Source organism: Pseudophryne corroboree, chromosome 2, assembly GCF_028390025.1.
Source record: "Pseudophryne corroboree isolate aPseCor3 chromosome 2, aPseCor3.hap2, whole genome shotgun sequence".
NCBI lineage: Eukaryota > Metazoa > Chordata > Amphibia > Anura > Myobatrachidae > Pseudophryne > Pseudophryne corroboree.
The window spans coordinates 34,482,749-34,500,886 of NC_086445.1; the positions used below are offsets into that span (position 1 = coordinate 34,482,749).

General features: G+C 44.3%; 1 protein-coding gene across 14 annotated transcripts in view; it reads right to left on the reverse strand.

Annotated features, from left to right (window-relative positions):
• LOC134994743 (zinc finger protein 436-like) overlaps nt 1-18,138 on the reverse strand; it is a 497,924-nt gene that overhangs the window by 79,968 nt on the left and 399,818 nt on the right. For 2 of the 14 annotated variants that reach the window (XM_063951016.1, XM_063951014.1), the window contains one exon: nt 4,855-5,473. The exons of 11 other annotated variants lie outside the window; for them this stretch is intronic. In XM_063951016.1, the coding sequence (XP_063807086.1) occupies nt 4,855-5,473 (619 nt within the window). Of the gene's footprint in view, nt 1-4,854; nt 5,474-13,003; nt 15,014-18,138 lie in introns of those variants that run through there. One more of the 14 variants, XM_063951018.1, reaches the window with a different exon arrangement.

Genomic DNA, 18,138 nt, shown 5'->3' on the forward strand with positions numbered 1-18,138 from the left:
TTTTCCAAAGATCCAAAAGCTTATAATAGTATTAAAGACAGTAAGATATTAATTACTGAGGAGTGGTGCAAAAGCTAGCAGAAAATGTAGTAAGACAACGAGGAAGGCCGGCCGGATACTAGGGTGCACAGAGGAATTAGTAGCAGGAAGACAGATGGTGATGCCTCTCTGTGGATCACTGGTGAGACCACACGTGGAATACTGCGCTCAGGTCTGGGAGCCGTATCTCCAAATGGATATAAATGAGAGATCGCACAAAGGGTAATTATACCAGTGCATGGTGTAAGTCACACACATTACCAGGAAAGCCTAGGACATCTAACCATGTTTTGCCTGGGGAGCAGGGAGAGGGTGATATGGGTGGAGCTCTCACAAAGATAACCAGCTCATGGAAGTGTCCTACAGAGTAAGAGAAGAACAAAAACAAATGGACGTACCCCAAAAATGGAGGGCAGAGGGACTAAGAGCAATCGACTTTGCTAAAAGGGCAAAGAAGTAACAAAGATTATTTTCTTTGCATTGAAATACTCCATAGCAGCCATTTACTAATGTGCTATCTTAATTAGCTGAGTAGAGCCACACCTGGAATTTTCCTTCCCTACTCTGAGAAACTTCCCAGTCTGTCAAACAAGACAGACAGACAGACAGACAGACAATGACAGTAAGAGTGGGACAATACGGATTCTGTGGAGTATTTCAAGTAAAATGCCTATCCAGTTCCTTTTTCAAAATCCATGGAAGCCATCCGCAGTGAGGAGCCACCCAAGCAACACACGGAATCGAGGGTGGGTTAAGTATAAATAGTATAAGTGCATGAAATTGCAGAAAAATTACTTTTCACTGGATAAGGGTTTGGAGGATGAGCACCCACAGAGGATCTCATATGTAGAAGGTAATTGCTGGCAAAGGCTTGGAGAGATGACCACCCTGATGCTGGGCATATATCACCTGCTGAAGCCTTAGCCCTGCATGTAGACTGGGCCATATTACCTCTGACACCTCACGTGATGGGCACACGTGACTGCTAAAGATGTGTCCTCATACACTGTGGCTTCCATCGTGCCAAATGGCCCATCTCTGTGCCAGGTTCTGAGCAAATGGGCCAAGCAGGCATCTCTTTCACTCAAAACTGTTAGCGACAAAACTACTTTGATAGACTGAACTGATAAAATTTTTGTATAGTCTTTATTGAACAAAAAAATCAGAACCCCCTCCCCAAAAATGTAACAGGACAACAAATTGTATACCATTGCGATTCATACTGACATTGCTGTGGGATATTTCTACTGTTTAACCAAGCAATATATTGTAACATAAGACAACTTGTAATCGATCAAGGAAAATGAAAAAGGAGGGGGGGGGGGGGGGGGGGGGGATTCCAAAAACGTGGAAGTAAACCAAATGATATCCACACTAAATCTAAGGTGACATCCTTTAAAAAGAGATAACTGTATCAACTCACACCTACAGCACAAATCATACAAACCCATAGAGACTAATCTGGGCAGCTAAAGGAAGGTAATTGAGAGGCAGAGGGCAGGGACGTATGAGGAGGCTGCAGAGACTTCCTCCTCCAAGTTCCTCCAGTCTGAGACAGATCCCAAAAGAACATAAATATAGATGGGGATCATTCTAATTAAGTGATTTGGCCCAACATAATTCACTCCCTGTTCTCAAATATTATCAAGATGGATTCCTGTGTTTGAGTCAGCAATTTTGCAATATATTTGACCCTTTTCTTATGAAATGAGCCACCTTTGACATTAAAAAAGGGGTGGTATATCGTTCATTCATGATGGAGAACCTCTGACAAGGCGGCTTTCTGTTCGCTTAGTGTCAGGGAGGATTAGAAAATCCAAAGTTTTAAAATGGTTTATTTGGTTACAGTAACCATCATCGTCAGGAGAGATATATGCGGGCCCTATGATGTATTGGTATCCCAAGTGGAACAGTCTGCAAAAAGGAGGGCCTCCACATTCTTAGGGAGTCCGTGTCCACCAATGGCATTTAAAGAGTCAAGTAGCTTATACCAGAATCTACAAATATTTCTACATTGCCAAAAACTATGCAACAATGTGGCATGGGGTTGAAGACATTTAAGGCAAGACTCAGAGTCTACAAAGTGTTTCCTGTGGGTATGAGACACGGGTCCGGTATGATTTACCGGCAGATGGGATGCCGGCTGTCAGTATACCGAGTGGCATCCCGTCTGGCGGAATCCCACTCCAGGCCCGGTGGCTCACTTCGCTTGCCGCAGGTTCTATTACCACTCGGTTTCACAGGTGAAAAATTCTCGGGGCTAATTGAATAACAGCCTTAGTATGTTACTATGAAGGGTGCATGGTCACGGGCCAACCTTCTACATGTGCAGTAATAGCAACACTGACAGCTGCAGGTTATAGAGGAAATGACACACACACACACAGGGAAAGATGAACTAATGTTCCTGGCGATGCCCCTTATTGTACTACTAGGAATGAGGAACATCATTGCTTCCTAGTGAGTGATAAACTTCACCCTTGTGTCTACTGATTAGGACCAAGAGAAGGGTGTCCTGCCCCAGTGATGTCATTGATTCCTAGTGAGCTCATAGGCTGCTTTGTCAAGGTTATTACATCTGCCCACGAAATGGCTACAAAATACATTTATGGCGTCTCCCCTCTAAGTAGAGCTAAAGCAGAAGCCAGGACGTACCGATCAAACACCAGATAATGGTTTATGGTAGGTCGGAAACTTGGGTTTGATGCTTCTTGTCAGGAAAATATCAATGTCTCCTGACATAATATCCTGCCCACCTTCCTGTGCTAAATGTGATGTGCCAGACCTCCAACATCAGAGGAATGTAAACTAGCAGGATCAGGGACTGATTTGCCTCTTCAAATGAATACAGGGGGATGAATGGGCTGATTGCTAACTCTGTAAGGACTATAATGCATTGAAAGACTATGCTATAGGCAGTCTTAGGATACCCATTCTATGTGAAGGGTTGTCTTCCCACAATAAAAGGTTAATATTTTATGTGAAACTGTTCCTTTTGTTTTGAAATAAAACTATTTTGCTTAAGATTATCTATATGTCCTGTTTATTAATTATTTATGTTATCTGTTAAGCTTTGTGAGTAACTTTTCTCAGATTAGAACTTAATTTAATCAGATTCTTCTCCGTGATTCTTCTCGGATCCATTGTGGTTAGGATTCAGCCAGTTCATGCTACATATGTGTGTGTGTAGGTTATTATTTGGGCAATAATGACTGAGATTTTCATTGTCGTTATAAGGATTCCTATTTAGAGTGAGTCACACCTGAATAAACTGTAGATGATGGCAGAAATATTTGGAACATTAAATAGTGAGTTGGAGACATAATGGAGCAATGTAATCAATAATGGAAAAAGGCCCAGTGGTTGTTTTTGATCAACTTTGAAATCAGTCCTACATCACACAGGCTTAAGGGAGTGCTAACTTGACACAAGTTCCAAACAGCAGTTTGAGATTGAAGTACAAGGGAAGGGCAGTAAGTTTTCAGATGCACTAAAAGCATTTACACACAAAGTAATTTTCAAAGTATTCGTCAGAGGAGTCTATGCAAAGTTACCGCTGTCGGGATACAGACAGCCGGCATCCCGTCAGCCGGGATATCATACGTATTCTGAGAGGACAGGCGCATCAGCTACAATAGGCATTTGGAGATAGACGGAGCAGGCTGCAGTTACTCAGCTTATGCTGGGACGGTTATACGACTCTCTCGCTTAGGGCCCCATGCTCTCAATTCAGCTGATGGGGCACCCAACGTGCAGAAACATTGGCTCAGGCCAAGCTTTTCATGGAATATCAATATCAAGATGTCTATCTCCTCAAACTGGGCCACAGTCACCGTGGTGTCCACCTTAACTATGGCCCACACAGCAGAAACTTGTCCTCAGTGATGGCAGGCAAAGGGCCGCTGCAATGGTCCTCATCTTCCAGGGACTATCTCCGGTGCCAAAACTCTGCAAGCCACTCAAACGCAGTGGTTCCGGACAGTGGTTCCTCACCAAACGCAGCGCGCAGTCGGTCAAAACTCTCCTGCTGTAGCAAACCACTCTTGCGGTTGTAGAAGATCATGGCTCTCCAGAGGCCTCTGCTGAGCTCCGTAACGCATTTCTGAAGGAAGTGAACATGCTGGACTTCTTCAGTGAGCAGTGTTGCTTTTATACGGATCTGTGCCCTAACATTTCACAAGAATTTTAGTCAGAGATTACAGTTCACAACCAGAGTCAGATAGGGTCTACTCTACTTATTCACTGCACATCCGGAAACTTATTGCACATCCCTTATATCTTGTAAATCAGGTCTTGGAATCATAAGGGATTAATGAATAATTGGAAGGCAAGGAGAAGGAATGTTTAGTGACATTCCCTGCATTGGAAGGTAGCGCAGTCTTTTCCGCTAAGAGGACTTGACGTTTCCTACTCCTCTGAAATGTTGGAAACTGGGCCTCATCCCACACTTCTGATCTGTGTGCACTTTGTACCTTCCAGTTGTTCTTTTCTAGGAAGGGATGATGAACCAAAGAAATCATCAAATTTAAACACACAAAATTCACAAAAAGTAGCAGACAGGCCCGATGTCCCTTCATTTTCATACTCAACATAACACAAAACAAAAAGTAACTAAACTGATGTTTTCACTGTCTCTGCTATGCGGAGTTTCAGGTGGATTCATAACCGGACAAAGCGCCTTCTACATGCGCAGGTCTGAGGACCAAAAAGCCTAGCCCTGCACCTTATAAAGCATTTGGGTGGAAAAGATGTCCACCACTCTATTTCGAATTTGTAAACAAACCTCGTTATGTATGTGATGGACAGTTTATTCACCTAGGAGTACTGTGAACTCTCACATGTCGACAAAGACTTGAGCTGTCAGAAAAAGAGCGGCCGCACCGGGAACACACAAATGGCCTCTCCCCGGTGTGAATGCGCTGATGCTTGACGAGGTCGGATCTCTGGACAAAGCATTTGCTGCAATCTATACACTGATATGGCCGCTCCCCGGTGTGAATGCGGTGATGTATCACGAGGTGGGATTTCTGGACAAAACATTTGCCGCATTCCGTGCATGAAAATGGCTTCTCGCCAGAGTGAATCTGCTGATGCTTCGTAAGGGCAGACTTCCAGGCAAAGCATCTCCCGCACTCCAGGCATGAAAATAGTCTCTCCCCGGTGTGAGTCCTCTTATGTGACAGGAGAAGTGACCTCTGATGAAAGGATTTCTCACAGTAAGAGCAGTGAAACAGTTTGACCTCGATGTGACATCGCTGGTGGTCGGTGAGAGCCATTTTGGAGCTGAAACGCACTCTGCATACTGAGCAGCTATACAGATTACTGGCGCTATGCGTTTGCTGATGGGTGATGAGGGCTGAATGATTAGGGAAACATTGCTGACACTCCGAGCACTGATGCGTCGTCTCAGGATAGTGTGAGGAGGCGTGCGGACCTGTTGGGGACAAAAGTACTAAGATAAACCCTCTGTACATCAGCGGATGGGTCATGTCATGTGTGACACCTTCTGTCTACTTGTGCCAAATAGATATCAGATACTATTGAATATATTAAGTACCATATAAAACGGTTACTTATAAGTTTACCCTGCCATTTCCACATAACCTAGTTTGTCTAGAAATGTCTAGTTAATTATGTATTTAGAACATAAATGGACTGTAGTACGGACATAGTCACTTCACTCACAACAGCACAATGGAAGCAGCCATCTTGCTTTTTACACTATTAGAATGTTGCTGAATCTGTCTCCTCCCCTCACTGGCAATAAGGGGAAAAATAAGATTTTAAACCTACCGGTAAATCTATTTCTCCTAGTCCGTAGAGGATGCTGGGGACTCCGTAAGGACCATGGGGTATAGACGGGCTCCGCAGGAGACATGGGCACCTATAAAGAACTTTTAGTATGGGTGTGCACTGGCTCCTCCCTCTATGCCCCTCCTTCAGACTTCAGTTAGAGAACTGTGCCCAGAGGAGATGGACAATACGAGGAAAGGCTTTTGTAAATCTAAGGGCAAGATTCATACCAGCCCACACCAATCATACCATATAACCTGGAATACACATAACCAGTTAACTGTATGAACAAACAACAGCAACGGTCCAAGACCGATTCCAACAGTAACAATCCTTATGTAAGCAATAACTATATACAAGTCTTGCAATTTTCCGCACTGGGACGGGCGCCCAGCATCTTCTACGGACTAGGAGAAATAGATTTACCGATAGGTTTAAAATCTTATTTTCTCTTACGTCCTAGAGGATGCTGGGGACTCCGTAAGGACCATGGGGTTCATACCAAAGCTCCCAATCGGGCGGGAGAGTGCGGATGACTCTGCAACACCGACTGAGCAAATGCTAGGTCCTCATGAGCCAGGGTAACAAACTTGTAGAATTTAGCAAAAGTGTTTGACCCCGACCAAGTCGCTGCTCAGCAAAGCTGTAATGCCGAGACGCCCCTTGCAGCCGCCCAAGAAGAGCCCACCTTCCTAGTGGAATGGGCCTTTACTGAATGTGGTAACGGCAATCCAGCCGGAACATACGCCTGCTGAATCGTGTTACAGATCCAGCGAGCAATAGTCTGCTTTGAAGCAGGCGCGCCAATCTTGTTGGCTGCATACAGAACAAACAGAGCCTCTGTTTTCCTAATACTAGCCGTCCTGGCTACATAAATCTTTAAGGCCCTGACTACATCCAGGGACCTGGAATCCTCCAAGTCACTTGTAGCCACAGGCACCACAATAGGTTGGTTTATATGGAATGAAGAAACCACCTTAGGTAAAAATTGAAGACGAGTTCTCAATTCCGCTCTATCAACATGAAAAATCAAGTAGGGGCTCTTGTGAGACAAGGCCGCTAATTCTGACACCCGCCTTGCAGATGCCAAGGCCAATAACATGACCACCTTCCAGGTGAGAAATTTCAACTCAACCGTGTTAAGGGGTTCAAACCAGTGTGATTTTAAGAACTGCAACACCACGTTCAGGTCCCATGGTGCCACTGGGGGCACAAAAGGAGGCTGGATGTGTAGCACTCCCTTTACAAAAGTCTGGACTTCTGGAAGAGAAGCCAATTCCTTCTGAAAGAATATCGACAGAGCCGAACTCTGTACCTTAACAGAGCCTAATTTTAGGCCCATATCCACTCCAGTCTGTAGGAAGTGGAGAAAACGACCCAAATGGAAATCTTCCGTAGTAGCATTCTTGGTTTCACACCAAGAGACATATTTCCGCCAGATACGGTGATAATGTTTTGCCGTCACCTCCTTCCTAGCCTTTATTAGAGTAGGTATGACCTCTTCCGGAATACCCTTCTCAGCTAGGATCCGGCATTCAACCGCCATGCCGTCAAACGTAACCGCGGTAAGTCTTGGAACATGCAGGGCCCCTGCTGCAACAGGTCCTCCCTTAGAGGAAGAGGCCAAGGATCTTCTGTGAGCATCTCCTGAAGATCTGAGTACCAGGCCCTTCGAGGCCAGTCTGGAACTATGAGTATTGTCTGTACTCTTTTTCGCCTTATGATCCTTTGTGATGAGAGGAAGAGGAGGAAATACGTAGACCGATTGGAACACCCATGGCGTTACCAGAGCGTCTACTGCTATTGCCCGAGGGTCCCGGGACCTGGCACAATACCTCCGAAGCTTCTTGTTGAGGTGTGACGCCATCATGTCTATTTGAGTAACTCCCCAAAGACCCGTTATCTCTGCAAAGACTTCTCAATGAAGTCCCCACTCTCCTGGATGGAGATCGTGTCTGCTGAGGAAGTCTGCCTCCCAGTTGTCCACACCCGGAATGAAGACAGCTGACAGAGCGCTTACGTGATTTTCCGCCCAGCGAAGATTCCTGGTGGCTTCTGCCATCGCGACTCTGCTCCTTGTCCCACCTTGGCGGTTCACATGAGCCACTGCTGTGACATTGTCCGATTGAATTAGCACCGGTAGGTTGCGAAGAAGACTCTCCGCTTGTCGAAGGCCGTTGTATATGGCCCTTAATTCCAACACGTTGATGTGCAGGCAGGACTCCTGGCTTATCCATAGTCCTTGAAAATTTCTTCCTTGGGTGACTGCTCCCCATCCTCGGAGGCTCGCGTCCGTGGTTACCAGAACCCAGTCCTGAATGCCGAATCTGCGACCCTCTAGAAGGTGAGCACTTTGCAGCCACCATAGAAGAGACACCCTGTTATCTTTTGATGCAATTGTAGATGGGACCCGGACCATTTGTCCAGAAGGTCCCATTGAAACGTCCTCGCATGGAACCTGCCGAAGGGGATGGCCTCGTAGGCTGCCACCATTTTCCCCAGAACACGAGTGCATTGATGAACTGACACTCTTTTTGGCTTCAGCAGATCTCTGACCATGTTCTGGAGGTCCTGGGCTTTTTCCAACGGGAGAAAAACCTTCTTTTGTTCCGTGTCCAGTATCGTACCTAGGAACGCTAGTCGAGTTGTTGGAACCAACTGTGACTTCGGTAGATTGAGAATCCAACCGTGTTGCTGGAGTACTCTCAGAGAGAGCGACACGTTTCTCAGAAATTGCTCTTTTGATCTTGCCTTTATCAGGAGATCGTCCAAGTATGGGATAATTGTGACTCCTTGCTTGCACAGGACCACCATCATTTCCGCCATTATCTTGGTGAAAATCCTTGGGGCCGTGGAAAGCCCAAACGGCAACGTCAAACTGGCAATGACAATCCTGTACAGCGAATCTCAGGTACTCCTGATGAGAGTGATATATGGGGACATGAAGGTAAGCATCCTTTATGTCCAGTGACGCCATAAAATCCCCCCCTCCAGGCTGGATATTACCGCTCGGAGCGATTCCATCTTGAATTTGAATCTTTTCAAGTACAGGTTTAGGGATTTTAGATTTAAAATGGGTCTGACCGAACCATCCGGCTTCGGGACCACAAAAAGGGTCGAATAGTACCCTTTTCCCTGTTGGTTCAGGGTAACCCTGATAATTACTTGCTGTTGACACAGCGTTTGAATTGCAGCTAACACTACATCCCGCTCTGGGGTAGAAGCTAGTAAGGCTGACTTGAAAAATCGGCGTGGGGGCACCTCTTCGAATTCCAGTTTGTAGCCTTGGGAAACTATTTCCAACGCCCAAGGATTCACGTCTCACCTGACCCAGACCTGGCTGAAGAGTCGAAGGTGTGCCCCCACTGGTGCGGACTCCCGCAGGGGAGCCCCAGCGTCATGCAGTGGGTTTTGTAGAAGCCGGAGAGGACTTCTGTTCCTGGGCACCAGCCGAAGCAGGTGTTCTCTTTCCTCTACCCTTACCTCTGGCAAGGAAGGAGGATCCCCGACCTCTTCTGGACTTTTGCGACCGAAAGGACTGCATGTGATATTGTGGAGTTTTCTCTTGCTGTTGGGGAATAAAAGGTAAAAAGGTAGATTTACCCGCGGTAGCTGTGGAAACCAGGTCCGCGAGCCCATCCCCAAACAACAAGTCACCCTTATAGGGTAAAACCTCCATATGCTTTTTCGAATCCGCATCACCCGTCCATTGGCGGGTCCATAAGGATTATCTCGCTGAAATAGCCATGGCATTGGCTCTGGAACCCAGCAACCCAATGTCCCTTTGAGCGTCTCTCATATACAAGACTGCGTCTTTAATATGGGCTAGAGTTAACAAAATAGCATCCCTATCTAGGATATCAAGGTCAGCAGACAGGGTCTGTCCAAGCTGCAACTGCGCTACATACCCATGCCGACGCAATTGCCGGTCTGAGCGAAGCACCAGTATGTGAATAAATAGACTTTAATGTAGTCTCCTGCCTGCGGTCCGCAGGGTCCTTGAGGGCCGCTGCGTCTGGAGACGGCAGCGCCACTTTCTTGGACAGGCGTGTTAAAGCCTTGTCCACAGTGGGAAAGGATTCCCAACGTACCCTGTCCTGTGTAGGGAAAGGGTATGCCAGATTAATTCTTTTGGGAATCTGCAGCCTCTTATCTGGAGTCTCCCAAGCTTTTTCAAATAACTCGTTAAGTTCATGAGTTGGGGGAAAGTTTATTATCTGTTTCTTTCCCTTAAACATGTGTACCCTCGTGTCTGGAACAGAGGGTTCATCAGCAATATGCAACACATCTTTTATTGCAATAACCATACACTGAATACTCTTTGTCACCTTAGGGTGCAATCTAGCTTCATCATAGTCGACAGTGGAATCAGAGTCCGTGTCAGTATCAGTGTCCACAATTAGTGACAAGGGACGCTTTTGAGACCCCGACGGGCCCTGTGAGTCGGTCCAATCCGAGGGTTGACCCCCTGATGCCTCCCTGGATTCAGCTTTATCTAGCCTCTTATGTAAAGATGCCACACTTGCATTCAACATATGCCACATGTCCATCCATTCCTGAGTCGGCACTACCGACGGGGACACACCACTCATCTGCTCCACCTCCTCCTTGGAGAAGCCTTCCGCTTCAGACATGCCGACACACATGTACAGACACCCCACACACACACAGGGATATACCTATAAGGGGACAAATCGCCAACCAGGCCCTTAGGAGAGACAGAGAGAGAGTATGCCAGCACACACCCAGCGCCAAACTGACACTGGAAAATCCAGAAAGCGCTTTTATATTATTATATAATGCCAATCTTCCCACTCACTGCGCTCCAATGTGCCCCCCTCCTCTTTTTCAGCCCTCTGAAGTGTTCAGCAGGGGAGAGTTCGGGGAGTCAGCATTCTCTGCAGCCTCTGTGGAGAAAATGGCGCTGGTTAGTGCTGAGGGATCAAGCTTCGCCCCCTCCAGCGGCGGGCTTCGGTCCCTCTTCAATTTTAATATCTATTTGCTGCCTCCGCAGCCTAATGTGACCTTTTTTGCCCAAAAACTAGGTTTATTGCTGCCCAGGGCGCCCCCCCCTGCGCCCTGCACCCATCAGTGCTTTCTGTGTGTGGGAGCAATAGCTTTACCTCATGAAGATCTGAAGTCTTCTGCCGCCTTTGACGTCTTCTTGCTTCTCATACTCACTCGGCTTCTATCTTCCGGCTCTGTGAGGAGGACGGCGGCGCGGCTCCGGGACGAACACCAGGGTGATACCTGTGTTCAGACTCCCTCTGGAGCCAATGGTGTCCAGTAGCCTAAGAAGCAGAGCCTATCATTTAAGTAGGTCTGCTCCTCTCCCCTCAGTCCCACGATGCAGGGAGCCTGTTGCCAGAAGTGCTCCCTGAAAATAAAAAACCTAACAAAATTCTTTTTTTTCCACAGAAAACTCAGGAGAGCTCTCTGCAGTGCACCCTTCTCCTCTGGGCACAGGATCTAACTGAGGTCTGGAAGAGGGGCATAGAGGGAGGAGCCAGTGCACACCCATACTAAAAGTTCTTTATAGGTGCCCATGTCTCCTGCGGAGCCCGTCTATACCCCATGGTCCTTACGGAGTCCCTAGCATCCTCTAGGACGTAAGAGAAACACCAAGCAGAATGGGAAGGGACAGAGTTATACAAGTATAGAGGAATTCTGGGACAGAATACGTTAGACAGATGTCCACATTTACTTGACATTATTATATGGCGCCCCAACCTGCCCAGGGAATGTATTTTGAAATGACAGTGCTGATACTGCTAGTCTGGTAGATGGGGCAGCTCTTCCCTCTTCCTGCCCCATCTACCGGACTAGCAGCCCCAGCACTGGCAGATATAATAGTGGGTGGGCTGTGAGACAGAGCGGAGGTAGCGGTAGGACGCAGCGCTGGATTATGGTCAGCTGTGTGCTTACAGACATGGGGGAATGTGAGAGGCTGCTATCCAGAGATGCCCAACTCAGGGATAGACCCCTGGACACAGAAGAGACTAATCCTACATGACACCGGGTCAGACAGGAGGCACTATATACGCAGAAGACAACCAGTAGGCTGAGTGAAGGTTATTACTATAACGGTAGATAGAGGGGGGGGGGGGGGGGGAATCATCGGCAATGTCCAGGTGCGCACATCACCAAAACAGTGCCACTAACATTGCCGACTTTCCTGTGTACCTCTATGTGGGCGAAAGGAAAAAGCTTTACATCAATGCATGTTAATCAGACACCCTGTGCAAAGTATTAGATTGCTGGTGATATTACAGGTCCCGCACAGCCATGCTGAGAAATAACCTGTCCCTATATACTATCATTTATACCATGGTATAGCGAGGTGAGTGTGTGTAATGGGACAGACGTCCTCTGTGCCCCACAGTGAGTGGGTAACAGGAAACCTGTACAGCAGGCACCAGGATGGACAGATGCCAGCCGCGGGTATGACAAGGTCACAACTCTACGGCGCATCTACACATCAGGGTGCGATAATCTCGTAGTCAGGTGACTGATGTAATAATAGAGATTGAGTTTACGTAGATATTAGTAATGCCTAATCCCACACCGAAGACTAGGAAATGAGTTATACTACACTGATGCTAGAGCATAAATACAATGGCGGCTGGATAGATACAATGCTGGAAGGACAGACAGAAACTTGTAGTACATATAAAACATGCAGAGGAGGGAGGGGCGACCAGTGCAGGACACGAGGACATGTAGCTGGACCAGTGTTATGTAATATCTGGTGACTACTACTGGGGTAGAAGGTAATGTCTGCCTCCTGCAGATCACACAGAGATATGGCAACTACAGTTTGACGTAAGATTGATTTGTTTTACAGGAATTTCAAAAACCCAACAGCTGCTTATAATGTAAAAGACAGTAAAATATGAATTGCTGAGGAGGGATAGGATCTAGGAGTCACTGGGGACATAAAGCTAGCACAAAATGTAGTAAGACAATGGGGAAGGCCAGATGCTAGGGTGTACAGAGGAATGAGTAGCAGGAAGACAGATGGCGATGCCTCTCTATTGGTCCATGGGGGAGACCACACGTGGAATACAGGTGAAACTCAGAAAATTAGAATATCGTGCAAAAGTTCATTTATTTCAGTAATTCAACTTAAAAGGTGAAACTAATATATTACATAGACTCATTACATGCAAAGTGAGATATTTCAAGCCTTTATTTGTTCTAATTTTGATGATTGTGGTTTACAGTTTAAGATAACCCCAAATGCAAAATCTCAGAAAATTTGAATATTACATAAAATCAATAAAAAAAAAGAAAAAAGGATTTTAAATACAGAAATGTCGCCCTCGGAAAAGTATAATCATGCATATGTACTCAGTACTTGGTTTGGGCCCCTTTTTCATGAATTACTGCCTCAATGCGGCGTAGAATCGATTCTATCAGACGGAGGCACTGCTGAGGTGTTATGGAAGACCAGGAAGCTGACTCGTTCGGCGGTTTGCAAATGCTTCAATTGTAACTTGTGAATCAGATGCGGTCACCACTACTTAATTGAATTGCCCCATTAATGTGACTTATCAGGTGCTTTATGTTTATGCAACAAATTACACATCTATAAAACATGTAATACTCTTTAGGGGAGTAGACGCGTTGCTACGTGTTCTGGAAGTACAGTAACACGGTCCAAATACACCATTCTACACAACAGGAAATAAGTGACCTTCACCTTGGAATTTCTAGTAAATAGTAAGTTAATTAGGGATCATTTAAAGAGAATTAAAATCTGGATGTTCGAGAACAGTCCTGTGCTAAAGAGAAAGTTATTCATATTCCACCGATAACTTAACACTTAAGGCTCACCTTATCATGTAATATTGGAAATGCGGATTGTGTGACCTCAACCCGCTACTTTTGTGCAATGCTTGGGTTTATCCGGTTGTGCCATGAATTTTTGGCAAAACTGGAATATATTATGATGTGTGTGGTATGAATGCCGGCGGTCGGGTCCCCAACCACCCAGCATACTGGCGCACCATGCTATTTATTCTCCCTCCAGGGAGGTCGTGGACTCCCAAGAGGGAGAATAAGTGTCGGTATGGCAGGTGTCGGGAATCCGGCGTTGGGATACTGTGCTCCGGGATCCCAACAGCCGGCATACTAAATACCACCCTATTATGATGTGAAAAGAAGGGTTAATAAGGGATTTCTGCTTGTCGAGTGCAGATTAGACATAATCATGGACCTACTTGTACAACCACATAATGCAAAACATTATTTGAATACAACGTGGAGGAAAAGACATTTATTTACTGTTATTTATAAAGCCTCAGCATATTTTGTTACGCTTTATAATTGGGAACAAGAGAGTGATAAAACAGGACTGGGTAATAACATATAAAGCAGGTCGGAGGGCCCTGCTCAGTGGGGAGAATGATCCTAAAGTGGCAGCAGGTGGAACTATTGGACGTGATCACTCTTTCCAGTATGCCCACTGCCAGATGGATCAGTAACTGGACACAACCCATTTTACACGCCCAGTTACAGAGACCTGAAGTCAGTCACAAACTGCATTCAGCTGCGAAATAAGCACAGAGTCCAAATTTTTGTGGCTCATGAACCAGCCTTATTACATATCCGAAGATCTGTTCGGTTAGCTAGAACACAAAAGATTTCCCCCTAGTGTGAGTTCTCTGGTGACGAACAAGATCTGAGCTCTGGTAAAAGCAGCGGCCACACTGAGAACACCCGAACGGCCTCTCCCCGGTGTGAATGCGCTGATGTATCACAAGGTTAGATCTCCAAAGGAAACATTTTCCACACTCCGTGCACTTAAATGGCTTCTCGCCAGAGTGAATCCGCTGGTGTGTAGTAAGGGCAGACCTGCTAGTAAAGCATCTGCTGCACTCCGGGCATAAAAAAGGTCTCTCCCCGGTGTGCGTCCTCTTATGTGACAAGAGACGCGACTGCTGATTAAAGGATTTCCCACAGTAAGAGCAGTTGAATAGTTTGTCCTGTGTGTGACATTGCTGGTGGGCGGTAAGAGCCAATTTGGAGGTGAAATGTACTCCGCAAAACAAGCACCTATACAGATTACTGGCGCTATGTGTTTGCTGATGGGTGATGAGGACTGAATGATTAGGGAAATATTGCTGACACTCCGAGCACTGATGCATCTTCTCAGGATAGTGTGAGGAGGCGTGCGGACCTGTTGGGGACAAAAGTGCTAAGATAAACCCTCTGTACATCAGCGGATGGGTCGCGTCATCATGCGATAATACATACTTATACATATGTACAACTCAGACATCATGCTATATTCACCTTACTCAGCCTCAGATGGATTTCTTTCCTAAACATTACACATGCCCTTCCCAGATAAATCTTGTGAAGTTAGTGCGTATTACAAATGTAAAAGTGGGTGACAAGGTCATACTATGTACACTGGCACAATGGAAGCAGCCATCTCTTATTATACACTACTAGAGTCTTCTACCCAGTGTTACGCCAATGAGTGATGGAAATACCAAGAAGGGGTTGCAAAGACAGAGAGGGATGTCAACGTTACATTGTTTTACAGGATCTCAATCTGTCCTGGGGACATCTCCAATCATACACCCGCCTCTATCTTACACTACGGTGTCGATAAACACCACAGTCCTCTGAAAGTTTTGTTGATAAGAGTAAAATCTACTGGGGCAGGAAGGATATGGAGACTAATTCACTTAATTTTGAATCGACTGACCTGGCATCTGCACAAAGCAATGCTGAGACATGACCTATATACATTACTGACATTTACAGGGGGAATTCAAATGTTCGAAAAGTCAGTTGGGTGTCTGTTTTTTCCTAATAGGAAATAAAACACCCAACTGACCTTTTCAAACATTTGAATTCCCCCCAGAGTCATATCAAGAAATTAGTGCAACAGAAATAGAGGACTTATTCTTACTCATTTTAATGGGCAGATGCAAGCACCTGGGTGACTCAAGTCATGGATGTATCTCACAAAAGTAAAATAGAAAACCTAGAATTCTGATGGCAGACAAGAACCACTTGGCTGATGTACATGCCCACATTTACAAATTAGGGTTAATTTTTGGCAGAATCTAATTAACCGGCCAGTATATTTTTGAATTGTGGGAGGAAACTGGCGTACGCAGAGGACACCCATGCAAGCAGAGGGAGAATAGTTAGAATAGGAGAAACAGTTAAGGTCATGGTGGGAATCAAACCCATGACCTCAGTGCTGTGAGACAGTAATGCTAACCATTACACCATCCGTAAAGTTGGTTGAAAGCTACACAAGAGTAAAAAATGTATAGCTCGCAAATGTGTATTGTGCATCACCCGGGGAGATGAGGCTCCGACAGACCCTTTAGTTATAAATGTAGACAGAATGTACAACAAAAACAGCGAGTATGTATGTACAACAGCACATTCATAAGACAGATTTTTTTATTAATAAATACGTTCAGACTTTGCCTTCTTTTATTAAGGACTCCGCAGCTGTTTTAAATCTACTGAATGATTTTGAATGGGAACCAAATTTTAATGGGTCACCATTTACGTTCAAGCATTTATATACTTCTATTGAACATAAGAGTTGTTGAAGCTGGTAAAAGTTTCCTTATGCTTGATCCAAATATAGAGAGGGCGTTTATTAATTTTATTGATTAATTTATGTTGTTTTATACTTGAGCACAATTATTTTGTTTTTTTGGGGTATTTTTACCATCAGTTATTTGGTACTGCAATGGGTACATTTATGGCACCATGTTATGTCAATTCAAATAAGGGGTATGGGAAAATGACGTGAATATAACAATGGACCATTTTAAACATATTTTTTTTTTAATATTTATTGATATTTTGTTGTAGGGTGGTACAAGAGTGTTTCTTTGATTTTATGATGTCCCTTCAAGTGAATCATTTTAATCTAAAGTTCAATTCGAAAATATGTGGAGTATTGTTTTTGTTTTTTAGATTTTACCTTGAGCGGTGAAAGCACCTGATGTTTTGTCAAAGAAGTTGATATAAAGATATGTGCATAATAGTAGTGGACTTTAGAGAGATGGAATGCAAACATACAGTTATCTGCATTCTGTAGAATACTTAGAAATTGTAGCAATAGAAATTATGGACTTGCAGAGATACAGTTTTATGGAGAATGGTTCTTGGAACATGGTTACCCAAAAGTTTTAGTAGATACAGCAGTTAAAGATACCATGAGTCTTAATAGGGAGGATTTGTTGAATTACAAGTAAAAATTAGACACATCCTCCATTAAAAAAAGATAAATTACTGTTTATCACAAGATTTAATGGCCATGAAAAATATATTAGAGATACTCTTAGAAACACTGGGGTATTTTACTTTTAGACTGCATACTGAAGGGTTTTCTTCCAGATCAACCTAACATTATGTTTAGAAGGACTCAAAACTTCAAAGATGTCTTGGCCCCAAATGTGAATAAAGACCTACAAGAAGGGAAAATTAAGATGGAATACCAGGGGTGTTATCAATGTGTCAAATGTAACATTTGTAAAAAATATAGTGAGACCTGGTAAAAGTTATGTTCAGTTATCTACATGTTGAAATGTCCAGGTAATCTTATGTATACAGAAAAGATAAAAACGCCTTTTAAATATAAAAATACAAAAGCACATAGGAGGAATTAAACATAAATTGACGAATCACTCTGTTCCTAAACATTTCAGTGAGGTTCATAATTCCATACAGGTTTGGTCTGCCAAGTTATGGAACATATAAAAATCAAGACTCGAGGTGGTAATGTGGATACTCTGCTTGCTCAAAGGAAGAAGTTTTGGATATTCAATCTTAATACACTTACCCCTATTGGTTTAAATGATTATTAGATTGTACCTTTTACATGAAATATACATGTTTTATATATCACCTAAACCTGGATATTTTAAGACTTCGTAATTTTTTTTCATATTATATATAATTTATTTTTTCTTAGACCTCCTTCTTGTATATAAATTTTATACATGGATAGATATATAATATATATATATATTTTTTTAAAGCATATATATTGTATAAATTTATGACTGTAGATGTCTTATTGGCATACTTTGTATATGTATTTTTATTCTTGCACATTTAAATTGGAATCCACTTTTTTTTTTATACTAAGTATTATTTTTTAATATGCATCTACATCAGAGGTTCTCAAACTCGGTCCTCGGGGGCCCACACAGTGCATGTTTTGCAGGTCTCCTCACAGAATCGCAAGTGAAATAATTAGCTCCACCTGTGGACCTTTTAAAATGTGTCAGTGGGTAATTAATACACCTGTGCACCTGC